We start from the raw sequence: 23,920 nt of genomic DNA, 5'->3' as shown, positions 1-23,920 counted from the left end.
CTTTAAATCAATACTCTCTCTTTCTTTTAACCAAAACTAATCAGGTCTTGCAAATGCCAGATTAGCAGACCTCTGTTGTATATAATTCTACTGTCCTAATTTCCATCAAGGTTAGCACAGCCTGCTTATTCATAATCAGTCAAAAAATCCTTCATTATGTTAAAAAGTAAACTATAAATCCAAAGCACTGGCTGTGCTGTATTAATTTAGAATTTTCACTATTCCAATGTTCTGTTTTGTATTCCTAAATTTTGCACATCAGCTTTATGAAATTTTTTTTTCTCCCCTCATAAGTTATTAACAAAAACAAGATCTAAAATAATCAGTTACAATAGAAAATAAACTTGAAAAATATGGATTAATGGGAAATAACTTTTAATGGAATTCTATCAAAAATTATCACATGATAATAAAATGAAACAACAGGAATCATTTTATATAACTTTGTAAAGATATAAATAACACATGTAAAGTTAAATACAATATAACACCAAGTTATATAAACTTATTTAGGTATCCATGATGGTGGATGACAATCAGTTTTTGGATTCCAAAATGACTGCAACTTATCATAGATTTTAGGAGAGGGATCATTAAAATTTAAAGCCTCACATATTCGACACAGATGTAAAGATGGAGAACCAAAGTACCCATGTTCATTCAACACTCTGAAGTGCTTCTTCCACAGGAAGTATTCATTGTATGCAGTATCGTTTTTGTCCAAATAAATTAAGTAATTTGCAAGGTGTTTGGGTGAGGCAAAATCATCAACATGAATGAATGATTTAGGTGGGCATAACTTTTCATAGTCTTCACGGAATGACCCCATCACTACAGGTACAACATCCTTTTCATATGCATTCCACCATAACTTTTCTGTAATGTATTCACGACAGTTTGAATTCTCAAAAGCGAGGTAAAATTTATAGTCCCTTATAGGAAGACAGTCTCTGGTAAAATGCCCTGGACACTTAAGTTTTCCACACCTCCCATATACATCAACAGAGAGATATTTTTGCATTTCCTTCACATAATCCCAACGGTGGTTTGTTCCACCACAATTGCTACCAAGAATTGCAACCAGACCACTTTTAGTGTCTGCATAGTTTGAATGCTTATCAACAGCTGCACTTTCATGTGGAGAGAGGCGAACTGTTCGCCCATATGGAACTGGAATATCTGAGTCAGCACGATAAGTCATACTCCAGTTGAATAAGTTATTATAATTTTTCATTTTATAAGTGCGTGTCATCAAAAATGTATGAAGTGGAGATTCATCGGTGAAAAAGATCCAACGCTGATGTGGCAGTCGAAAATGAGGGAGTGCTTGAGGGCCAATAGTTCGGTGGAGATGCACAAATACAGCATCACTGCTGTTAACAGTTCTGTCATCAGTGGATACAATACAATTATTCACTGAACAGAACTCAAATGGATCTCTGTTAATATTACCATAGGAACGTTGAAACCTACGAAGCATGTGCACACCATGTTCCCACAAAAGAATAGTGAAATTCTTAATGTGCTCCGACTTCTCAGCATAAGGCTTGGCAATACTGCTTGGTACATACTGATGGGGTATATGCATATCCTCAAAAAGATGATGCTGAAAAGTGATTTGAGGAAACTGTCTATGGTAAACAAATATGAAGAGCAAGAAACCTACAAAAAAAGCAACAATAAAAGTGAGAATATTTCCACGGAGGGACCGTGGTAGTGGAAGAACCCGTAACAACCACATCTCTTTATTCTGGAATTTTCTACAGACATAACATCATTGAGAAGAGCCTCTGCAGAATTCTATTTTCGATATGAAACTGAAAAAAAGAGAAAAAGACAATATTCATTATAAATAAATTTATATACGTTTATAACGCACACACACACACACACTGAAGTTATGTAAAGAATATTACACTGAGTTAATAATTAAATTACCCAAATAGTTTGATATAAACATCACCAGATAATTTAGTGTCAATATTGTGCTTGTAAGTGACATAACTATCATTAAAAGCACACCTTGATTTCAATTATTTCTGCTCTCTTGCTCAACTCTCCCCCCCCACTTAAAGTTGACACTGTGGCATCTTATTGTACTGCCACAGTAAACTGTCAAGAAAGTGGTAATCATACACAATACTCCCTTTACAATAGGTAAAAAAAAAAAACCTACAGACATATGAAGTGACATCACTCTTATTAATGCTACAGTTGTAGAAAGGGAGATTGATTATGTAACAGACATTCCTTTTTGCCTGTTTGGTACTGTACAGAACTATAAATTGGTTTTCTTGTAAACAATGCCTCAATATGGAAGAATATTTGCTAGAAGCTCAATTTCAAAAGTTTACTTAGATAACTTGAAAAGAAAACCCGAACACATAACCATGACAAATTCTTGGGTTTTCAAAAGCGAGAAATAATACATGCACACACACAAAAAAAAAAAATAATAAATATATTGGTATTGATCCATATATTTCTAACCCTATGCACATGCCTTTAATTCAAGCCACAATAAACTGTCGAGATGGTTTTACAATTAGCATAAAAGTTGGCCCTAAAATTTGATATGCTTTTTTATTGCTTCAAAGGTCAATTTATATACAGGAGCATGTTTATTTTATCATAATAGAAATTAAAAGATTTCTGAATCCTCTTAATACCAGCAAGTCTTCAAAGCCATGTATTTCTACAGATAGGAAAAGCACCATAAAGATTTTTAAAGCATGGTTTTAAAAGACTGCTGACCATGTAGGATGGTTTGGTGAAGATTTCAGTTTAATTGCATATTGAATTGCCAGTTGTATTCAGTGAAGTGATAGGGATGGTTAATTTAGATCAATGTAAAAACTTTGAACTGGAGATGTTAGAAAGGCACTGGTAGCAATACGGATTTCATGATGATGATTCAGATCAAGCCAGTAAAGAGTACTTTCTCTGGATTAAACATATACCTGAGCACCATAGTCCAGCTTACTGCAAACAACTGCACAGTACAAATGAAGTAGGGTAGGGTGCAGTGGTCTTCTGCCCAGTTAAAAGTGGACAGAGAACAGAGTATATTAATATCCCTCATGAATTTTGTCTAATTGATGAATGTGGTCAAGGAAGGTCAGCTTCCTATCAAAAATGATTCTCCAAGAATTTGGCTTCTGTTCTAATTGGAATCACTTTTCCATCTAACTTGAGTTATACTCTTTATTCTTTCAATATAGTCTTTTCCAATGAAAATCTGAAACCACTGACTGACTGATTTTCTTAATGTTGAAGAAAATCAATACCAGATGTTCTGACCTCAGAAGGGCACCATGGATATACGTTTCAAGTCTAATTAGGTGGTGCAAAGTAGAACTGCCCCATTGAAACCCACATTGGGTTTTGGAAAATAGCTTCCAAATACCATAGCTGAGCACTAGCCATATATTCTAGCACTTTACATAAACAGCTAGCCAAGGCTATGGGTCAATAATTGCTTTGTGCCAGGGATCTGGAAATTCTCCTTCAAAAATACAAGTGAACATAAGTAAATGATCCACAGCTGTTGGGGAAAGGAGTTTTATCATTTCATAGTGAACACTGTCTGGTCACTTGCCTTGCAAAAAGAAAAGCTATCTGTACGTCTTCTTTACTAAAAGGCTGATTATATGCCTCAGGATCAAAATTGACCCCTTTCTTTTCCATCTTTTCTGTGATAGTCAGAAACTGGAGTATAAGATGTTCTTCCTGAAATATGTTCAAATGTTTCCTCCAGTGCATCAGCAATTTCAGATGGATCTGCAATCAGACCTCCATTATAATGGAAGATTGGTGATGAGTACAAAGGATATTTTCCCCTAATTTTTCTGATTTTATCCTAGACAACTTTAGAACTGGTCAACTGAGTTACATATGATGCAAAACAAATCCAAGAGTTCTTCTGACTCCAACATCTAATATGGTGAGCTTAAGCAAGAGCAGGTTTAAAAGCTATTAGATTTTCAGTAGTGGAGTAATGACGGAAACATCTTCATAATTTAATTTGTTACCTCCTAGTGACCAGGCAAAGGCCCACCACAGTTTTGAGAAAGATGGAAACCATGTGGACATTTGTGGAATTGCACATATAACCGATTGAGTTCTGACTGATTGTGAGTACATCAAAGTGTGCCAACCATTTGTAAGCATTCCAGTCAGCTTGTTCAAGCATCCACCTTATTGCCCAAATAGGATAACATTTGTATTTCTATATTGACCAAGGTGGATATCAATGGGAAGAGAAAATATGAGCAAGGACAAATCAATGGCAGTAAAACCATTTGTGGGTTGATGAACATACATATAGGTCCCCAAGTTTAAAATGGAAAGGTCATTATGGTCCAGCACAGGCTCTATTAATTGACTGCATATGTTAATACGTAATATGTACTATAACCATTAAAATCATCCAAGATAAGAACACGAGGGGGAACGGCTGGGAAATAAGTTCATTAATATATTCCTGAGCAATGTAGGTTTGGGCGTCACATAAATGGATCAAACAGGAGTAACCCTACAGCAATACAAACTGCAATCACTTCCAACGATAGTAGAGAGCAAAATTGCTAAATGGGAATATTATTTTCCACAATGACAATTCCTCCATGCAGGACTATCCTATCCTTGTGAATGATCAAACAATTCTTGAGGGTTGGGTTTTCTGTTGTCATTAAATAAGTCTCCTGAAGACAGGCAAAGTTGTTCAAGCTTATATAGGAGAGCCTCTATATCATCAAAATTCTGGTGAAGTCTGCAACAATTCCACCAAATGAACTTTGCCCTTATTTGAGTTTGGCGGATCCGTAATTTGACTTTTGAGGGGCTGGTGTCTTCATTTCCTCTGGCTTTGCCTTCTTCCTTGGGAAAGTATAGATGTTGGCTTGTCCATATTGTTCAACAAAAATTTATAGAACTGATTCATCAAGCACTTCTTTCAACTCAACTTCCACTTGTTCCTGACTTACAGGCAGTGGAGGTGGCCGTGATGGACTTTCTTTACCACTAGGCTTTTGTTTTTGTAGAGGCAGCACAGTAAGAGGTACTGAAATGGGAGTAGCAGCTGACAGATTTCTGTACAGGCTTCTCAGAACTCAAAAGATTGGTTTAGTTTTGGTTTTATTGGCACATTAGCAACAAAAGCTAATGAACAAATAAAATCATTAATGTGCCAAAAACCAAGCCATTTTAGAGGAAAAAAGTTAATATTTCAGAGAGGAAAACCAATTAGGTCTCTATGTCAGAACATATAACAATAAAAAAAAAGGAATAAAAAGATGGGTAAATATTAAATAAGACTAAAAAGGTTTAATGATTTTAGAAAACTAAAAATGGCTAACACGTAGTCACTGTTGAATAAAACGACTGAGTGTACAAATGTCAGTCAGAGCACTAAAACTGGTAAAATATAAAACTCTGTCTATAGCATGGACACTTGGATAAAATGTCACATGGTTTTAAAAAAGGTGTCACAGTGCTCACATAGGGGAGTCATCAGCTCTCAGCTGGAATGAATGAGTAAGATGACTGCATCCTATGCAGACGTCTTTCTTTCAGCCTAGACTGTACTTGTTAACAGGAGAGATTGCTTCTACAGGGATGGGATACACTTAAATAGAAAGGGTGCAAGAATATTTGCTGATGCTATCGAGGCAGTGTTAGGTGGGTCGGAAAACTGCTAGCTTGGGGGGAGACAAAGACCAATAGATTGACAGTAGCCACTGGCAGAGGTGAAAGAGATTCTTGCACTGCTTCTATTATGAGCAGAAGCCTGAAAAACAAGATGCATGGTATTTCAGAGACTGCTGGGAGCCATTGCGGTACAAGTAAACACATGGATTGTGTTAGGGTAGCTAAGAATAGAAACAGGTGCAGGTATACTTGCATGTACACCAATGCTAGGAGTTTAGTAAATAAATTTGATGAATTTGAGGTATTGCTCAAAACATCGAAGGCAGATATTGTTGGGATATCAGAGACGTCGTGTCACACAGATATAAGGGATGCAGAACTGCAATTTGGGGAGTACAACGTCTACAGAAAGGATAGACAGGATAGGAAGGGGTTATGCTATTAGTTAAGAAACACATAAAAACCAAGGAAGTGAAGCCAGTTGACATCGCTGGACAGTGCAGTGTGGAGTCAGTTTGGTGTGACATAAACATTGGGAGATCAAAATTGAGAGTAGGAGTGTGCTATAGGCCTAATGACTATGATGAGTATAATAAGGAACTGTACAGGGAAATAGAGTGGGCCAGTAAATCAGAGTGTCTTATAATGGGAGATTTTAATTTCCCAGATATTGACTGGAATTTGGGGGCTGGTTACTCACACACTAGCAGGGCTTTTGTGGATTTATTGGATGATTGTTTTCTACATCAGCATGTTCGGGAGGCAACTAGAGGGAGTAATACTCTTGATTTGATTATCAGCAGTGATTCTTCATGCATTAAGAATCTGCAGATAAATGAACCACTAGGTAGCAGTGATCACAGTGTGCTGAAGTGGGATTTACTCAAAGAGGTAACTACCATTAGGGGTAAAGGGAAGGGTTATTGCTTCCGTAAAGGCGACTACGATGGACTGAGACAGTATTTAAATTCTATACAGTGGGACCAACTGATGATGTTACCAACAGCAAATTCAAAATGGGAAGCATTCAAAGAACTTATCTTGGAAGCTACTAGGCTTTACATACCAACTAAGAAATATTGTTCAAGGTTTAGGCCAAAATGGATGTCAGATGAACTAATGAGGCATATGGCAGAGAAGAAAAATGCATGGGATACATACAAATTAACACATGACACAGAAGCCTATGATAGATACAAGTTGATATGCAACCAAGTTACAAAGGAGGTTAGGCAGGCGAAGGCAGATTACGAGAAATCCTTGGCAGGGGATGCAAAGAAAAACAGCAAAGAGTTCTTTACTTATGTAAACTCTAGAAGGAAGGGGATGAATCAGATTGGTCCACTTGATATTGATGGGTCAAGTGTTGATGATCCTGCTCAGGTAGCCAACAACCTAAATGAATATTTTGCATCAACATTCACACATGAGGAGTTATTCAGCGAGGGGAATGCCAGAGGTGTATTCAACTCTAGCAGTAAGCTACAGAATCTTGAAATAACTGGGAGTAAAGTGGAGGAGAAACTGTTGAAGATAAACACAAGAAAGGCACCCAGGGTGGATGGGATCTATCCAGTTATATTAAAGGAGGCAGCAAAGGAAGTAAGCAAACCCTTAGCCATAATTATGAGAGCTTCCTTGGACTCAGGGGAGGTACCCATAGACTGGAAATGTGCAAATGTGACCCCAATTCACAAAGGAGGATCAAAGGCTGACACAAGTAATTATAGACCTGTGAGCTTAACTTCTGCTCCAGGAAAATTAATGGAGGCACTGGTTAAAGAAGCACTGCAGGATCATTTAGACAAGACTTCACTTATAGCTCAGACACAGCATGGTTTTGTTAAGGGGAAGTCTTGCCTGACCAACTTGATTGGATACTATGATGCAGTCACAAAAGAACTGGATGCAGGGAATAACTTTGATATTATATACTTGGATCTTAGAAAGGCTTTTGATACTGTTGCACATGGAAGACTGCTACACAAATTGGAGCAGTGTGACATTGGAGGCAAATTGCTGCTATGGATAAAGGGGTGGTTGAGGGGGAGAAGACAGAGAGTGGTAATCAATGGACACTGCTCATCGTGGACTGATGTTATTAGTGGAGTCCCTCAGGGCTCAGTGTTGGGTCCATTATTGTTTTCTGTATTTATAAATGATATTGATGATGGTATATCCGGCTTAATGTCCAAGTTTGCAGACGATACAAAGGTTGGCAGGGTTGTCAAGGACACTACGGACACTATGCTGCTGCAACAGGATCTGGAAAGGTTGAGCAGATGGGCTGAGAGGTGGCAAATGAAGTTTAACATTGACAAATGTAAAGTACTACACATGGGAAACAGCAACACCAGAGCAACGTATCAACTCTGTGGTACTACACTGACAGTGGTAGAGAATGAAAGGGACTTGGGGGTGGTTGTGCAGGCAGATATGAAGTTCTCTGAGCAGTGCAGACGGGCTGCAAGAGTAGCTCATGGAGTATTGTCAATGATATACAGGAATTTTTCCAGCAGGGATAAGGAGGTGATCATTCCATTGTATAAGGCGATGGTCAGGCCACACCTAGAGTACTGTATACAGGTCTGGAGGCCTCATTTCAAGAAGGATGTAGAGCTGCTGGAACGAGTACAGAGAAGGGCAACAAGATTAGTGAATGGAACAAAGGGGTGCTCTTACGAAGAAAGGCTTAAGTTTTGCAAATTACAGTGTCTGGAGACTAGGCACCAGCGAGGTGATCTGATAGAGGTGTATAAAGCCTTGAATGGTTTAAGCATGCTCAATGCTGATGGGATTCTTCCTCTAGCTCAGAAAAATCACCTGAGAGGGCATAAATTCAAATTGAGGAAAGACAGATGTAGGATAGACGTGCGGAAATTTGCCTTTAGCCAGCGGGTGGTTGGTTGGTGGAACAGACTTCCATCCCTTGTGGTGGAGGTTGATAGCCTAAATAAGTTTAAGGCTCAGCTGGACAGGTATTTTGAACGAACAGAGGGGTGAAGTGGAAGTGAGTTTTTTTTTTTTTTGGCTGATGCTGCATAAGCTTGCTTTCTTGCATCAAATGCCTCTACTAATGCTAATGCTAAATCTGCAAGATTTGATTCAGGTGTTTAAGGGCTTAAATAGACTGAGTAAGCCCAATGCCATGGAATCCTTTTTACCCAGACTACACACGAGAGGGCATAAATTCAAATTGAGGAATGATGGTTGTAGGTCGAATTTGCATAAATTTGTTTTCAGCCAGAAGGTGGTTGATTATTAGAACAAACTCCTATCTGGTGTTGTAAAGGTAGGTAGTTTGAATCAACTAAAGGAAGAACTAGATAAACTGTTAGAGGGGATAGACAGGCGAAGTGGGAAGTACTGGCTTTTTTTTTTTTTTTTTTTTTTTTTAAATGGTTGATGCTGTATAAGCTTGCTTTCTTGCATCATTCACCACAACTGCCACTAATAAGTAGTAACATTATGCATTATTATGAGAAATGAGAAGCATGTCATTCTCTGAATGAAGTTGCACACATCTGGTCATGATGTGAGAAATTACTGTGATATTACTGTCAGCAATATTTTACTCACAAAAAGCAGAAAATTTATCAGCATAAATTTATCTTTTGTGAAATTCAGATTTTCTAATTTTTTTTAATTGAAAGCACTCAAGTAGTGTAAATTTTCAAATGACAATTTCATTATAAACTAAAAATGAATAACATTGCTCTATTTAACATATTCTAAGTGATGGTACAAAAAAAAATTTTCACAATAACAAACTTCTCATTATAGCTGACTTTTAGTGTAACAGTTTTTACTGATTACATACATGAGAAAACTTGCATGTTGATTTTCTGCACAACACTTGTAGATTCCATTAAAAGCACCAGCAACATCAGGAAGCAGAAATTTGAAATAGTGAAGGTACTGAAAAGAAAACATGAAAGTTCACACTGTGTGATAATTAACAAAATATTTAATCAAAAACACTTAAAAGCAAACTGTCCATTATTCAATTAATTCTTGCTAACCCTAAATTCATGACAAGTACTGTCTTGAGGTTGCATTTTGGTTATATGGACATTGAAGATGAAGTTTTTTTGCACACCTCTACCATTTTTATTTTATTTATTTAATTTTTTTTTTTTTTGTTTTGAGAAAATATTTTTCCCAAACATGGAATGATATTAGAATCTGTAGTACTTAAGAATGTGCATGGGTTGAAGGCTGAGAAGACCAGTATTTTAGTATTAGTAGTGACATAAAATACAAGAAAGCATTAACTTGCCACTACTAATACTACAAAACCATCATCATATACAGCACATTGGCCAAAAAAAAAAAAAAAAAAACTCCAACACTTCCCATATCAAATGTCCATCCCTTCTAACAGTTTGTCTAATTCCTGAATTTATTCAAACTATCCACCCCTACAAAACCAGATCAGAGCTTGTTCTAACAATCAACCACCTAATGGCTGAAGGAAAATTTCTGAATATCTATCCTGCAACCATCCTCCCTCAGTTTGAATTTATTGGTATTAGTAATGGCCATATGGTGCAAGGAAGCCTAAGGCTTATGCTGCACCATCCAAAAACAAAAAAATTGAGTCATCCTGAGAGAGAGAGTCAGAAGTAGGGGGAAATCACCAAGGAAGAAGAAGAATGATGATATCCAGCTCAGGACCCTGGGTGTGCCAAGCCCATACTCACCAGATGTGAGCCCCTGCAGTTAAATTCCACTCATATGTAGATTAAGCAAGAGGATTGAGCAAGATTCCATCAGCACCGGGCTTACTAAATTCTTTCAAAGCCTTAAACATCTCAATCAAATTTCCTCACAGGTGTCTAGTCTCCAGGTGCTACAATTTGCAGAATAGCAGCCTTTCCTGGTAAGAATACCTTTTCATTCCTCTCACTAATCTCATTGATTTTCTTTGCACCAATTCCAACAGATCCATAAACTTTCCTAAAATGAGATCTTCAGACATGTATACAATACTCAAGATGGCCTGACTATTGCCTTATACAATGGAATACTTACCTTTTCACTGCTGGCAAAATTCCTATATGGGCTTGGCACACCCAGGGTCCTGAGCTGGACCATTCTTCTCTTTCTTGATGATTCCATTCTTCTCTCTCTCAGGATTTTTTTGGCTGGTGCAGCATAAGCCTCAGGCTTCCTTGCACTATATGGCTAATAATAATAATATCATTGACAAAACCCATGAGCTCTCTTGGCAACTTGTCTGCACAGCTCAGAGAACTTCATATCTGACTGCACAATTGCCCCAGATCTTTTTCATTCTCCACTACCCTGAGTGTGGTACCACACTTAATCTGGGATTACAGCTCTCCATTACGAAGTACCTTGTTTGTCAATATTAAACTTACCACTTCTCAACCCATCTACCTAATTTGTCTAGATTATGAAGAAGCATACCTGATTACTGTGCTTAACCACCCTGCCAACCTTCATATTGGTGCCTCCATAGCCAGGTGGCCAGGAGCAGCAGTGTGTAGCACACACTTCTTGATTAGACCGGGGTTCGAGCCCGTGACCACCAAATACGGAGGATGCGGAAAGGTCAGGGAATGACCACCACATATCCCCAGAGAAATATGGCCTTAGTTGCTAATGCTCCTAAAAACAAAAACAAACAAGCAAACCAACCTTCATAACATCTGAGATGGGAGCACCACTTTTTTTTTTTTTTTTTCAATGAGAAAAGACAACACCAGGTTTTAGAAGGCAGAGCCAGATGATAACATCACATGCAGTTAGAATGCCAGAGAGGAAACTGGTTACGATTGTGAAAATTGGAAGATTGACTACAAAATAAGTGTATTCAGAAGGGCCTTACAAAGCACTATCAAAAGCCTTAGAAATGTCACATGCAACTAGCATTTGCATTAGCTGAGGCATACGATGCAAGAAAGCAAGCTTATGCAGCATCAGCCAAAAAATTCCCTTCCCATTTCACCCATCCGTTCACTCCAAATGCCTGTTTAGCTCAGCCTTAAATTTATTTAAGCTATCCATTTCAACAACAAGAGATAGAAGTCTGTTGACCCAATCACCTACCCGCTGGCTAAAAGCAAATTTCCACACATATTCTACAACTGTCTTTTATCAATTTGAAACTATGCCCCCTCAGGTTTGTAATCTAAGCAAGAGGAAGAAGCCCAACAGCATTGAGCTCCTCAACCCATTCAAGCCTTATATACCTCAATTGGATCACCTCGCAGTTGCCTAGTCTCCAGGCTAGTCCCTGCACTGCAACTTGCAGAACTTCAGCCTTTCTTGGTAAGAGCACCCCTTTGTTCCCCTCACCTAATCTTGTTGCCCTTCTTTATACTCATTCTAGAAACTCTACATCCTTTATAAATTGAGGCCTCCAGACCTGTACACAGTACTCAAGGTGTTGCCTGACCATTGCCTTGTACAACAGGATAATCACCTCCTTGTCCCTGCTAGCAAAATTCCTATATACCACTGACTAGACTCCGTGCCATGCTCTGGCAGCCCATCTGCACTACTCAGCAAACTTCATATCTGACTGCACAATTCCTAGGTCTTTTTCATTCTCCACTTCCCTGAGTGTAGTATCACACAGTTGGTACGTTTCTCTTGGGTTACTACTACCCATACGGAGTACTTTGCATTTGTCAATGTTAAACTTCAGTTACCAATTCTCAGCCCATCTGCCCAACATATCTAGATCCTGTTGCAGTAGCATACTGCCTTTATTGTCATTAAAAACCCTGCCAATCTTTGTATCATCTGCAAACTTGGACATTAAGCCTGTTATACCTTCATCAATATCATTGATGAATACAAAAAACAACAATGGGCCCAGCACCGAATCCTGGCGAACTCTACTAATAACATTAGTCCACGAAGAGCAGTGTCAACTGATTACCACCCTCTGTCTTCTCCATACCTCTCCAATTTGTACAGCAGTCTTCCATGTGCAACAATATAAAAGCTTTCCTGAAATCCAAGTATATGATATCAAAATTATTTTTTGTATCCAGTTCCTATGTGACCACATCATAGTATCCAATGAAATTGGTCAAACAAAACCTCCATTTACCAAACCCATGCTGTGTCTTAACTATTACTGCAGTCTTGTCTAGATGATCCTGCAATGCTTAACCAGTGACTCCATTATTTTCCCCAGAACAAGTTAAACTAACAGGTCTATAGTTATTTGTACCCTTTCAACCCTCTTTGTGAATTGGGGATACATTTGCACACCTCCAGTCAATGGGGACCTCCCCTGAGTTCAAGGAAGCTCTCATAATTACGGCTAAGGGTTTGCTTACTTCCTTTGCTTCTTCCTTTAATTTAACTGGATATATCCCATCCACACCAGGTGCCTTATGTTTAACTTTAACAATTTCCCCTCCACTTTGCTCTCAGTTATTAGAAAATCACTTAGCTCCCTGTTAGAGTTTGATAAACTTCTGGCATTCCCCTCCTTGAATAACTACTCACGTGTGAATGCAGATGCAAAATCCTCAATTGTCTCATCAGCTAACTGAGCAGGGTCATCAATAGTTGAACCATCTATGTTAAGGCTACCAATCTGATTCATCCCTTTCCTTCTAGAGTACACAAGCAAAGAACTCTTTGCTGTTTTTCTTTGCATCCTTTGCCAAAGATTTCTCATAATCTGCCTTTGCCTGCCTAATCTCCATTGTGACTTGATTACAGACTAGCTTATATCTGCCATAGGCTTCTGTATTGCCTGATAATTTATATGCATGCCATGCATTTTGCTTCTCTGCTACAAGCCTCATTAATTCATCTGTCATCCACATACCGTGAACAGTATTTCTTAGTTGGTATTAAAAGCCTAGTAGCCTCCACGATTAAGTCTCTGAAAGCCTCCCATTTAGAATTCACCATTATATCGTCAGTTGATCGCACTGTATAGAATTTAAACAGTCTGATACCACTGTAGTCACCTTTACGAAAGCAAAAACCCTTCCCTTTACCCTTGGTGGTAGTTATATCTTTAAGTAAACCTCACGTCAGAAAACTGAGCACTGTCACCTAATGATTCCTTTATCTGCAAATTCTTAACACATGAATAATCACTACTGATAATCAGAGCAAGAGTATTACTCTGTCTGGTTGCCTCTCGAACATGTGTGCGAGTGACCAACTCACAAGTTCCAGTCAATATCTGGAAAGTTAAAATCCCCCATTATAAGACAAACTGATTTACTGGCGCACTATTTCTTTGCACAACTTCTCATTATACTCATCAGATTCATTAGGCCTATAACACACATGTACTCTCATTTTCTCTTCCCCAGTGCTTATGTCATACCAAACAAACAACACTGCATTGTCCACCAACATCAATTGCGTGCACTTCCTTAGATATGTTTTTTTTTTAACTAACAGCATAACCCCTCCTCCCTTTCTGTCCTGTCTATCCTTTCTGTACACACTGTACTCCCCAAATTCCAATTCTGCACTGCTTAAGTGACATCATGGTCTCTGATATTGCAACTAAATCAGCCTTTGATGTCTTTGAACAGCACTTCAAACTCATCAAATTTATTAACTATACTTCTAGCATTGGTGTACATGCACTTGTTCCTACTGTTAGTTATCCTAACATAGCCCATGTATTTACTTGTTCCATGATGATGCCCAGCAGTCCTAGAAAACCCCAGCACCTTGGTTTCCAGGCTGCTGCTGCTCATTGTAATAGAAGCAGTGCAAGAATCACTTCTGTCTCTTGCCTGGGGGATACACTGACTTAAATCTTTAGTCAGTGTATCCCCCCCCATCTAGCAGTTTTCCGACCCACCTAACACTGCCTCGATAGCATCAGCAAATGTTCTTGCACTCTTTCTATTTAAGTGTACCCCATCCCTGTAGAAGCAGTCTCATGTTAACAAGCACAGACCACGCTGAAAAAAATTCTACCCCATGAGCCTTGCACAATCTCTCCAGGGCCGAATTGATTGACAAGGCTCTCATCATATACTCCCTCCCATCGTGTCTGAAGCAGAATTGCTGACACTTTCAAATTTAACCCTACTTCGTGACTTTTTTTCAACATTGACCTGTACTTGTTAAGTAAATCTGCAGATCTCTTACTCTTAAGTGTCATTAGTGCAACATGTACAATAATATCACCTTATGTGCCCTTAAAAGATATCTGCTCTAAAACGTCATCAACTTTTGTCCCTGGCAGACATACCCTGGTCCTGTTCCACCTATCTTCTTTTCATAATATGTTCACTCAAGTAAATAAGCCAAATAAGCCAGCAATCAACTGGCACTACTAGAATCCATATTGGCAACTGCTGATAAGAAGAAAGGTTTCAAGGTTAAGAGGTGGTGGATTTCTTATCAGACTCAGCAATAAGAGAATAAATAGAAGGGAAAGAATTTTATCCTTTTTTACAAATGGTTTGATGTGAACAAATTTCTATGCAGAATGGAAAACAGCAGTGGAATAAGAAAGCAAAAAGGCAACATAAAACAAAGGGTAACTGTGGATATGGAAGAATGTTATCAGATACTGGAGACCTCTTGGCATCAATGGGATGTGTTCAGCATGGTAGATGGTAATCAAGGTCATCAATGCAACAGTTTATTATTATTATTATTATTATTAGCCATATGATGCAAGGAAGCCTTAGGCTTATACTGCACCAGCCAAAAAAAAAAAAAAAATTTCTGAATTACCCCAAGAGAGAGAGAGAAGTAGAAGGGAATCACCAAGAAAGAGAAGAATGATGATATCCAGCTGAGGATCCTGGGTGTGCCAAGCCCATACTCACCAGATGTGAGCCCCTGGGGTTAAATTTTAGAAGAAAAGACATATCAGTTTTCAGCAAATCAACTTTCTCTTCAAATGGATATACAAATCTACCAGATACTACACAGATGTAATAGATATACTAGATAAAAACTACTAGATATAACACAGGTGGAAGTATGTATTCTTGACTTAAAGATCAAGTTCAGCTTTATTAATGACTTGTAACCTGTTGACAGTTCAATGGATTTATGCTTATTTTTAATTCAACCCAAGTCATTTCAACTGCAGAAATGGTCTACTCATTGATGAAGTGTTATCAACACACTTTGTTTGCTGTATATTTTATATATCATTATTCTACCAAGAAGAAACAGATATACAACATATCTGTTATTTCACTTTCATTCTCGCTGGTAGCAATCTCTAAATGCTACTAATGAGAACGAAATGAAAATAAACAGATATACATATTGTATATGTCACCACATGTCAACATCCTTATCCAACCAATGAGATCCATGTCAAATGTTATTTTATATGACAGTCAGCTTGGCCAATGGTGACTACCAAGGGGTTTCGTCAATGATTGGAGTTTTGTCAACAATACACAGGAATTTTTCTAGCAGGGATAAGGAGGTGATTATTCCCTTGTATAAGGCAATGGTCAGGCCACACCTTGAGTACTGCATACAGGTCTGGAGGCCTCATTTTAGGAAGGATGTGGAGCTGCTGGAACGAGTACAGAGAAGGGCAACGAGATTGGTGAGAGGAACAAAGAGGATGCTCTTACCAAGAAAGGCTCTAGTTCTGCAAATTACAGTCTGGAGACTATGTGCCTGTGAGGTGATCTGATTGAGGTGTTTAAGGCTTTGACTGAATTGAGCAAGCTCAATGCTGATGGGATTCTTCCTCTTTCTCAGACATTCTGCAAATAAAACTTTATTTTCAGAATGTCTCAGAAAGAGGAAGGGGACATGAATTAAAATTGAGGAAGGACAGTTGCATAATATATGTGCGAAAGTTTGCCTTTAGCCAGTAGGTAGTCAACTGCTGGTACACACTTCCATCTGTTGTTGTGGAAGTTGATAGCTTAAATAAATTCAACGAACAACTAGCCAAAATATTGGAGGGAATAGATAGTTAAAATGAGATGGGTTGTTTTTTTTTTTTTCCCTTTTGGCTGATGCTGTATAAGCTTGCTTTCTTGCATTATATGCCACTGCTAATGCTACCACCCAAGTTTATACATAACACTGGCTATTAGTTCTTTATTTATGCAAATTTTTCTATAATAAATTAGAGATAACATTAAGCTATTTAGTAACTAATGAATTCATCTTAGAAGTAATGGTTGTTGCCAAATAAGTTAACAGTATCAAAGTTCTAGAAAGACATCTCTATTGAAGTGGTTATTGAATCAAAAAAGTCAAATAACTGTCTTAATGAATCAAAAGCAGTGAAGCAAGAAAAAAAAAAAGGGGGGGAGGGGGATCATTAAATAGCTTATGCAGGAAACAGAATACTAATCCAAAACACTGGAAGAATGCCAAACTTCCCATTCATATGAAATGAGTGTAGGAAGTACTTGGTGAGATCAAACATACATTTAAATACCATGAGATGACACTTTCAGTAGATCATGGAATTGTGTGTGTGTGTGTGTGTGTGTGTGTGTGTGTGTGTGTGTAAAAGATCTTAACTAGAAAAATTATTTGCAGAATGTGTAATCAGCATATTATGTAACTTGTCTCATGATAACTTGACAATTAAAAGTTATGACAGCAATTCATAAATGCAAACTCAAACACTCTTGGAATTCCTTGTGCAAATTAATGTTTTTAGTGGTCACTTTGATTACATGAAAAACATTTATGCAAAAACAGTTTGAGATATTGACTCTCACTTTGTTTTTTTTGAATTCAATAGGTATGTCGGGATTTCAGCCTGTCAGGAATTTGGGCGGCACCAGCAAGGAATGTAGAATTGGAATTTGGGGAGTACAATGTGTACAGAAAGGACAGGCAGGATAGGAAGAGAGAATGGGTTATGCTGTTAGTTAAGAAACACAGAAAATCTAAGGAAGTGCATTCAGCTGACATGGACTCTGTTGGTGTGACAGAAACACTGGGAAAGGGAAAACAAGAGTAGGAATATGTTATGATTCTGATGAGTACAATGAACAATTATGTTATGATTCTGATGAGTACAATGAACAATTATGTTATGATTCTGATGAGTACAATGAACAATTATGTAGAGAAATAGAGTGGGCCAGTAAATCAGAATGTCTGGCAATGGTGGATTTTCACCTTCCAGATATTGACTGGAACTTGTGGGTTGGTCACTTGCACACTAACAAAACTTGTGGATTCATTGGATGATTGTTTTCTACAGCACCATGTTTGAGAGGCAACCAGAGGAAGTAGTAATACTCTTGATTTGATCATCAGCAGCGATTATTCATGCATTAAGAATTTGCACATAAAAGAACCACTAGGTGGCAGTGATCACAGCATGCTGATGTGGAATTTACTTAAAGATGTAACTACCATCAGAGGTAAAGGGAAGGGTTTTTTCTTTTGTAAAAGTGACTACAGTGGTCTCAGACAGTTTTTAAATTCTATACAGTGGGACCAACTGATGATGTTACCAACAGCAAATTCAAAATGAGAAGCATTAGAGGAATCACTCATGGAAGCAACTAAGCTTTTCATACCAACTAAAAAATACTGTTCATGGTTTAAGCCCAAATGGATATCAGATGAACTAATGAGACTCATAGCAGAGAAGAAAAATGCATGGGATGCATATAAATTATCAAGAGACACAGAAGCCTATGGTAGATATAAGTTAGTCTGTAATCAAGTTACAAAGGAGGTTAGGCAAGCAAAGGCAGATTATAAGAAATCTTTGGCAAGGGATGCAAAGAAAACCAGCAGAGACTTCTTTACTTATGAAAACTCTAGAAGGAACAGGATGAATCTGATTGGTCCACTTGATATCAATGGTTCAGCAGTCAATGACAAACTGAAGCTGACAAACTGAAGTGTTTTGCATATACATTCACACGTGAGGAATTCTTTAAGGAAGGGGATGCCAGAAGTTTATCCAATTAACAGAGCTAAATGATTTTGTAATAACTGAGAGCCAAGTGGAAGAAATTGTTGAAGTTAAACATAAGAAAGGCACTTGGGGTGAATGGAATCTATCCAGTTATACTGAAGGAGGCAGCAAGGGAAGTAAGTAAACCCTTAGCCATAATTATGAGCATCCTTGGCCTCAAGGCAGGTCCCATGGACCGGATATGTGCAAATGTATCCTCAATTAGTATTAGCAATGGCCGCATGGTGTAAGAAAGCCTATGGCTTATGCTGCACCAGCCGAAAAAAAAAAAAAAAAAAAACCCAAATAAAACAATGATAAAAAAAATAATAAATAAAAATAATTAATAAAAGAAAAGGAAATTAAACCTATCATCCTATGCGCTTCCCTCACCCGAAGGTACTATCCAGATGACCTTTGAATTTCCCCAAACTGTCAGCCTCTACCACCCTTGTAGGCAACTTATTCCAGTAATTTATAACTCGCTGGCTAAAATAAAACTTCCTGCAGTCCAATCTAAACATTTCTCCCCGTAACTTGAATTTATGTCCCCTAGTTCTAGCATCATTTATAATCTTGAAAATTTCGTCCTCATTCATTTTACTGATGCCTCTCAGAGCCTTAAACACCTCAATCAAATCTCCTCTAAGGTGTCTAGTTTCCAAACTCTGCAACCCACATATTCGAAGTCTTTCTTCATAAGGACGCCCTTCTGCCGATCTCACCAGGCAAGTTACCCGTCTTTGCACCCTTTCAAGAAGCTCGATGTCTTTCTTTAGGTGCGGTCTTCCTTGAACACAGTATTCCAAGTGTGGTCTAACAAAAGCCTTATACTGTATAATGGGATTATCATGTCCCTATCTCTACTTGCAAAAGTTCGATAGATCATCGATAGGACACCATGGGCCTTCCTTGCAACCTGTTGACAATGCTCAGAGAATTTCATGTCTGACAGTATCAGTCCCTTTCCTCCAGTACTAATGTTAGTTGAACTCCACTAAGTGAATAAGTTATTTTGGGATTACTGTTTCCCAGGTGTAATACCTTACACTTTGTTGGATTAAAGCATAGCTGCCATTTTTCTGACCATTCCTGAAATCTATCTAGGTCTCTCTGAAGAAGTTCAGCTTGACAGTGATCATTAACTACTCTACCAATTTTAACATCTTCTGCAAATTTAGACATAACGCCCTCTATCCCTTCATCGATGTAGTTTATGAAAATTTAAAACAACAGTGGTCCTAATACTGATCCTTGGGGAACCCCACTTCTTACATCAACCCAATCTGAGGAATAGCCATTTATCACAACCCTCTGCCTCCTGCCCTGAAGCCATCCTGCTATCCATCTAAGGATTTTCCCAGTGATTCCAACCTGTTTCAGCTTATAAAGCAACTGCTCATGTGGGACTGAGTCAAAAGCTTTGCTGAAATCTAAATAAACAATGTCGAAATTATTCCCTAAATCCAGCTTGTGAGTGACCCTTTCAAAATAGCGAACCAGATTTGTTAAACATGATTTTCCCTTTACAAAACCATGCTGATTATCCTTGAGAATTTCAATTCGATCCAAATGATCCTGAATTCCACCCCTGATCATTGCCTCCATGATTTTCCCTACCACTGAAGTCAGACTGACAGGTCGATAATATCCCACTTCACTCTTAGAGCCACCCTTATGTATGGGAGATACACTGGCACTTTTCCAATCCATGTTTGGTTATAAAATTCACAAAAGGGGAACAAAGGGTGACAAGCAATTACAGACATGTTAGTTTAACTTCTGTTCTGGGGAAAATAATGGAGTCACTGCAGCATCATCTAGATGAGTTCAGTGTTCTCACCAGGACCTATCGAATTGGCACACTGCCCGGTGAATTTATCTGACTGCCCGGCTAAAATTTAAGCAATTCTCGCGGTACCGCATGGTACTACTCACTGATCTCGATCAATATTAATTCAAACACACTATGCGATCGAAGTCAATGTGACAGGAGCATATAATGTTAAATTATGCAATTAATTTTTGATCTGGATCACTTAAGTCATATTTATAAATAACAGAAAATTTTATAATATTGTAACACTTCCCCATCAGCTACTTCATAATGCCACCCAGCTGGAAAAATTTTCTAGAGAAAACACTGCAGTTATAGTTCAGACACAGCATGGGGTTGTTAAGGGGAAGTCTTATCTGACCAATTTGATTGGATACTATGATGTGGTCACAAAGGAACTGGATGTAAAATATAATTTTGATGTCATATACTTGGATTTTATGAAATCCTTTTGATACTGTTGCACATGGAAGACTACTGTATAAATTGGAGCAGTATGGCATTAAGGGATGGTTGAGTGGGAGAAGACAGAGTGGTAATCAATTGATACTGTTCTTCGTGGACTGATGTTATTAGTGACAGAGAAGAAAAATGCATGGGATGGTTATAAATTAGAGGATGCAGAATTCTACAATACATAAAAACCAGTGTGAAATCAAATTGCCTCAGGGCAATTAGAGCAGGCCATAGCACTTGAGAAGTCTTTAGCCAAAAATGCAAAGAAAAGCAGCAACAAATTCTTTTCACTAGAAGAAAACGAATGAATTGTGCAAATGCACTGGATATGAATGGCATAACTACTGATGTGCCTGTACTGATTGCTGATAAATTTTACATCTACATTCATACATGAATGTTTTTGGGGATGGAAGTTAGTAGAATTCTCTCTAATAGCATATAATAAGGTGGAAGAGAAACTGCTGCAACTAAAAGTGAGCAAAGCACCTGAGGATGACAAAATTATTGAATTATATCAAAAGAAGATGCAAAACTGGTAGTTAAACCTTTAATCATAATGATGAGACTTCCATATATTCAGGAACATCCATACTTTCACACTGGAGATGAATAAGTGTATTTTCTATTCACAAGGATGATTCAAAGAGTGAAGGGGGTAACTGTTGAAATGTACATTAAACCACTGCATCAAAATAAATAGTATCAGTAGTTAAAGAAGTAATGAAAGATAATCTTGATAGGAGTGAAACCATATGACAATCATAGCCTGGATTTGGCAAAAGGAATCACGCCTGCCTCAATCTGATTAGCTACTATGAGGTCGTTACAAAAGGAAATGGATGATAAGAATAATTTTGACATAATACACTTAGATTTCAGTAAAGTCGCTGATAGTGTACCACATAACTATGTGGCATTGGGGTCAACTATGGATAAAGGGATGGTTAAGTGACAGATTCAAGTTTATGGATTTATTGGCACATTAGCAACACAGGCTATTAGATTAAGCGATAGGAAACAAAAAGTGGTTATAAATGACTTCTGCTTTTCATGAACTATATGTGATGAGTGGGTTTCCACAGGGGTCTATACTGGATCCCGTATGATTTTTAATATTTATTAATGATGTACATAAGTTTGATATTTAATTTGCTGAATCAGAAAAAAGGCCCTGTGCATTGAGAATAAGCATACTGAAACAAATCTTGTCACTGCTGACAAAATGTAAAAGTATAAAATAAAAATCCATTAAAAATAAAATGTGTATGGAAACTTAATAAGAATAGTAACACACACACACACGCTAAAAGTTATAAAAGTACTAAAAGCAATAAGAACAAAAACAAAATGTATAATAAGTAGCTTTCTGAGCAATGCCCCCTTTATCATCTTAGAAGACAAGTAGTATGACATAGCATCATTATATTCTGCAGAGGAGCAATATACACATGTGCGACGACAAACCAATGCAAACACATGAACAAAAAAAAAATAATAATAAATAAATAAAGGTGGGAAGAACAAAACATCAGCCATCTGACTCTGCAGAAGAAAGCATACATCTGGCACCTTATAAGCCTGGCATCTTTCATATCACACTGTAAAATAACTGCTTCCATAATAGGGTATACATGGGTGCCACAATTGTGATTAATGTTGGAGCACTTCCAACCAGGAGTGATGACGACATTATATATATATATATATATATATATATATATATATATATATATATATATATATATATATATATATATATATTGACTGGACCTTGTGGGTTGGTCACTCAAACAGGAACAAGACTCGTGAATTTACTGGATGATTGTTTCCTACACCATCATGTTAGAGGCAACAAGAGAAAACAAAAAATTCTTGATCTGATTATCGGCAGTGACCCTTCTTGCATTAAGAATCTGCAGATAAAAGCCTCAGGTGACAGTCATCACAATATAGTGATGTGGGATTTAGTTAAAGATGTAACTACTGTCAAAAGCAAGGGGGACAGCTTTTGCCTTCATAGAGGTGACTACAGCAGTCTGACAGTTTAATTCATCAGACCAACTAATGAGGTTACCAGCAGAAAATTAAAAGTAGGAGGCATTCAGGGATGTTATCATAGAAGCTATTAGGCTTTTTATGACAACTTAAGAAATACTGTTCAAGGCATTTGTGGCACTAATGGCATAACATCATGGCACTAATGGAACTCATGGCAGAAAATAAAAATGCATGGGATGCATATAAATTATCAGGTGATACAGAAGCCTATGGTAGATATAAACTAGTCTGTAATCAAGTAAAAATGTTAGACAAGCTAAGGCAGATTACAAACTGGCAAAGAATGCCTAGAAAAGCAGTCATGGCTTCTTTACTTATATAAACAGTAGAAGGAGGTGAGGGAAAAGAATCACATTGGTCCACAAGAGATACAAATGGAGTTAACTGCTGATCATCCTGCTAAGGCTGCTGACAAACTGAATGAGTATTTTGCACACACAAAAATTTTTTTTAAAATTCCTCATGTGTGCAAAATACCATTTTGTATACAAGGAAATTTTTTGATATGACAAAACCCATTTTTTTTGGATTTAGATTTTTTTTTGCACATTAGCAACAATGGGCATTATGGGTCAAGACAAGGTTACACAGCATGCTAAAATTAAATTCTGGTCACCTATAGAAGAAGTTACCTCATCAAATGGTTATATAAGAGCAGAAGGCAGTATATGTATAAAAAAATAATATATACACACACACACACACACACTATTTTATATAAATCAAAACACTGTAAAAAGTTAAAAGCAGCTGGCACACCACTGTCAGCTAAAACCTGCCAAAGTATACAAGGCTCAGTCAGAGTGTTAAAAGGGGCAAAGCATATTGTTAAAAACTGTATAGTTAAAATATGTTTAAAGGATAAAACAGTGTCAAAGGACACAAGCATAGGAGGGTCACCAGCCCTCAGCAAAAAAGGAATGTGTCAAATAACTATGTCCTATGCAGAGCCAAATAATGACAACTTCCTCTTTTCAATTTTTGAGCAGAACAGTATTAGCAAGTGATACAGGAGAGCAAACTTATACATC

General features: G+C 37.7%; 1 protein-coding gene across 1 annotated transcript in view; it reads right to left on the bottom strand.

The window, feature by feature from the left end:
* Window positions 1–468: 468 nt before the first annotated feature.
* LOC150082364 (inactive fucosyltransferase B-like) overlaps window positions 469–23,920 on the bottom strand; it is a 39,367-nt gene continuing 15,915 nt past the window's right edge. The window contains exon 2 of the mRNA XM_090380522.1: window positions 469–1,817. Coding sequence (XP_090236648.1) covers window positions 506–1,741 — 1,236 coding nt within the window. The 5' untranslated portion in view covers window positions 1,742–1,817 and the 3' untranslated portion in view covers window positions 469–505. The remainder of the gene's footprint in view (window positions 1,818–23,920) is intronic.

This window comes from Mastigoproctus giganteus, chromosome 8 (genome assembly GCF_048544385.1).
Source record: "Mastigoproctus giganteus isolate SK-2022 chromosome 8, ASM4854438v1, whole genome shotgun sequence".
NCBI classification, from domain to species: Eukaryota; Metazoa; Arthropoda; class Arachnida; order Uropygi; family Thelyphonidae; genus Mastigoproctus; species Mastigoproctus giganteus.
This window is presented reverse-complemented; position numbering and strand designations above follow the sequence as displayed.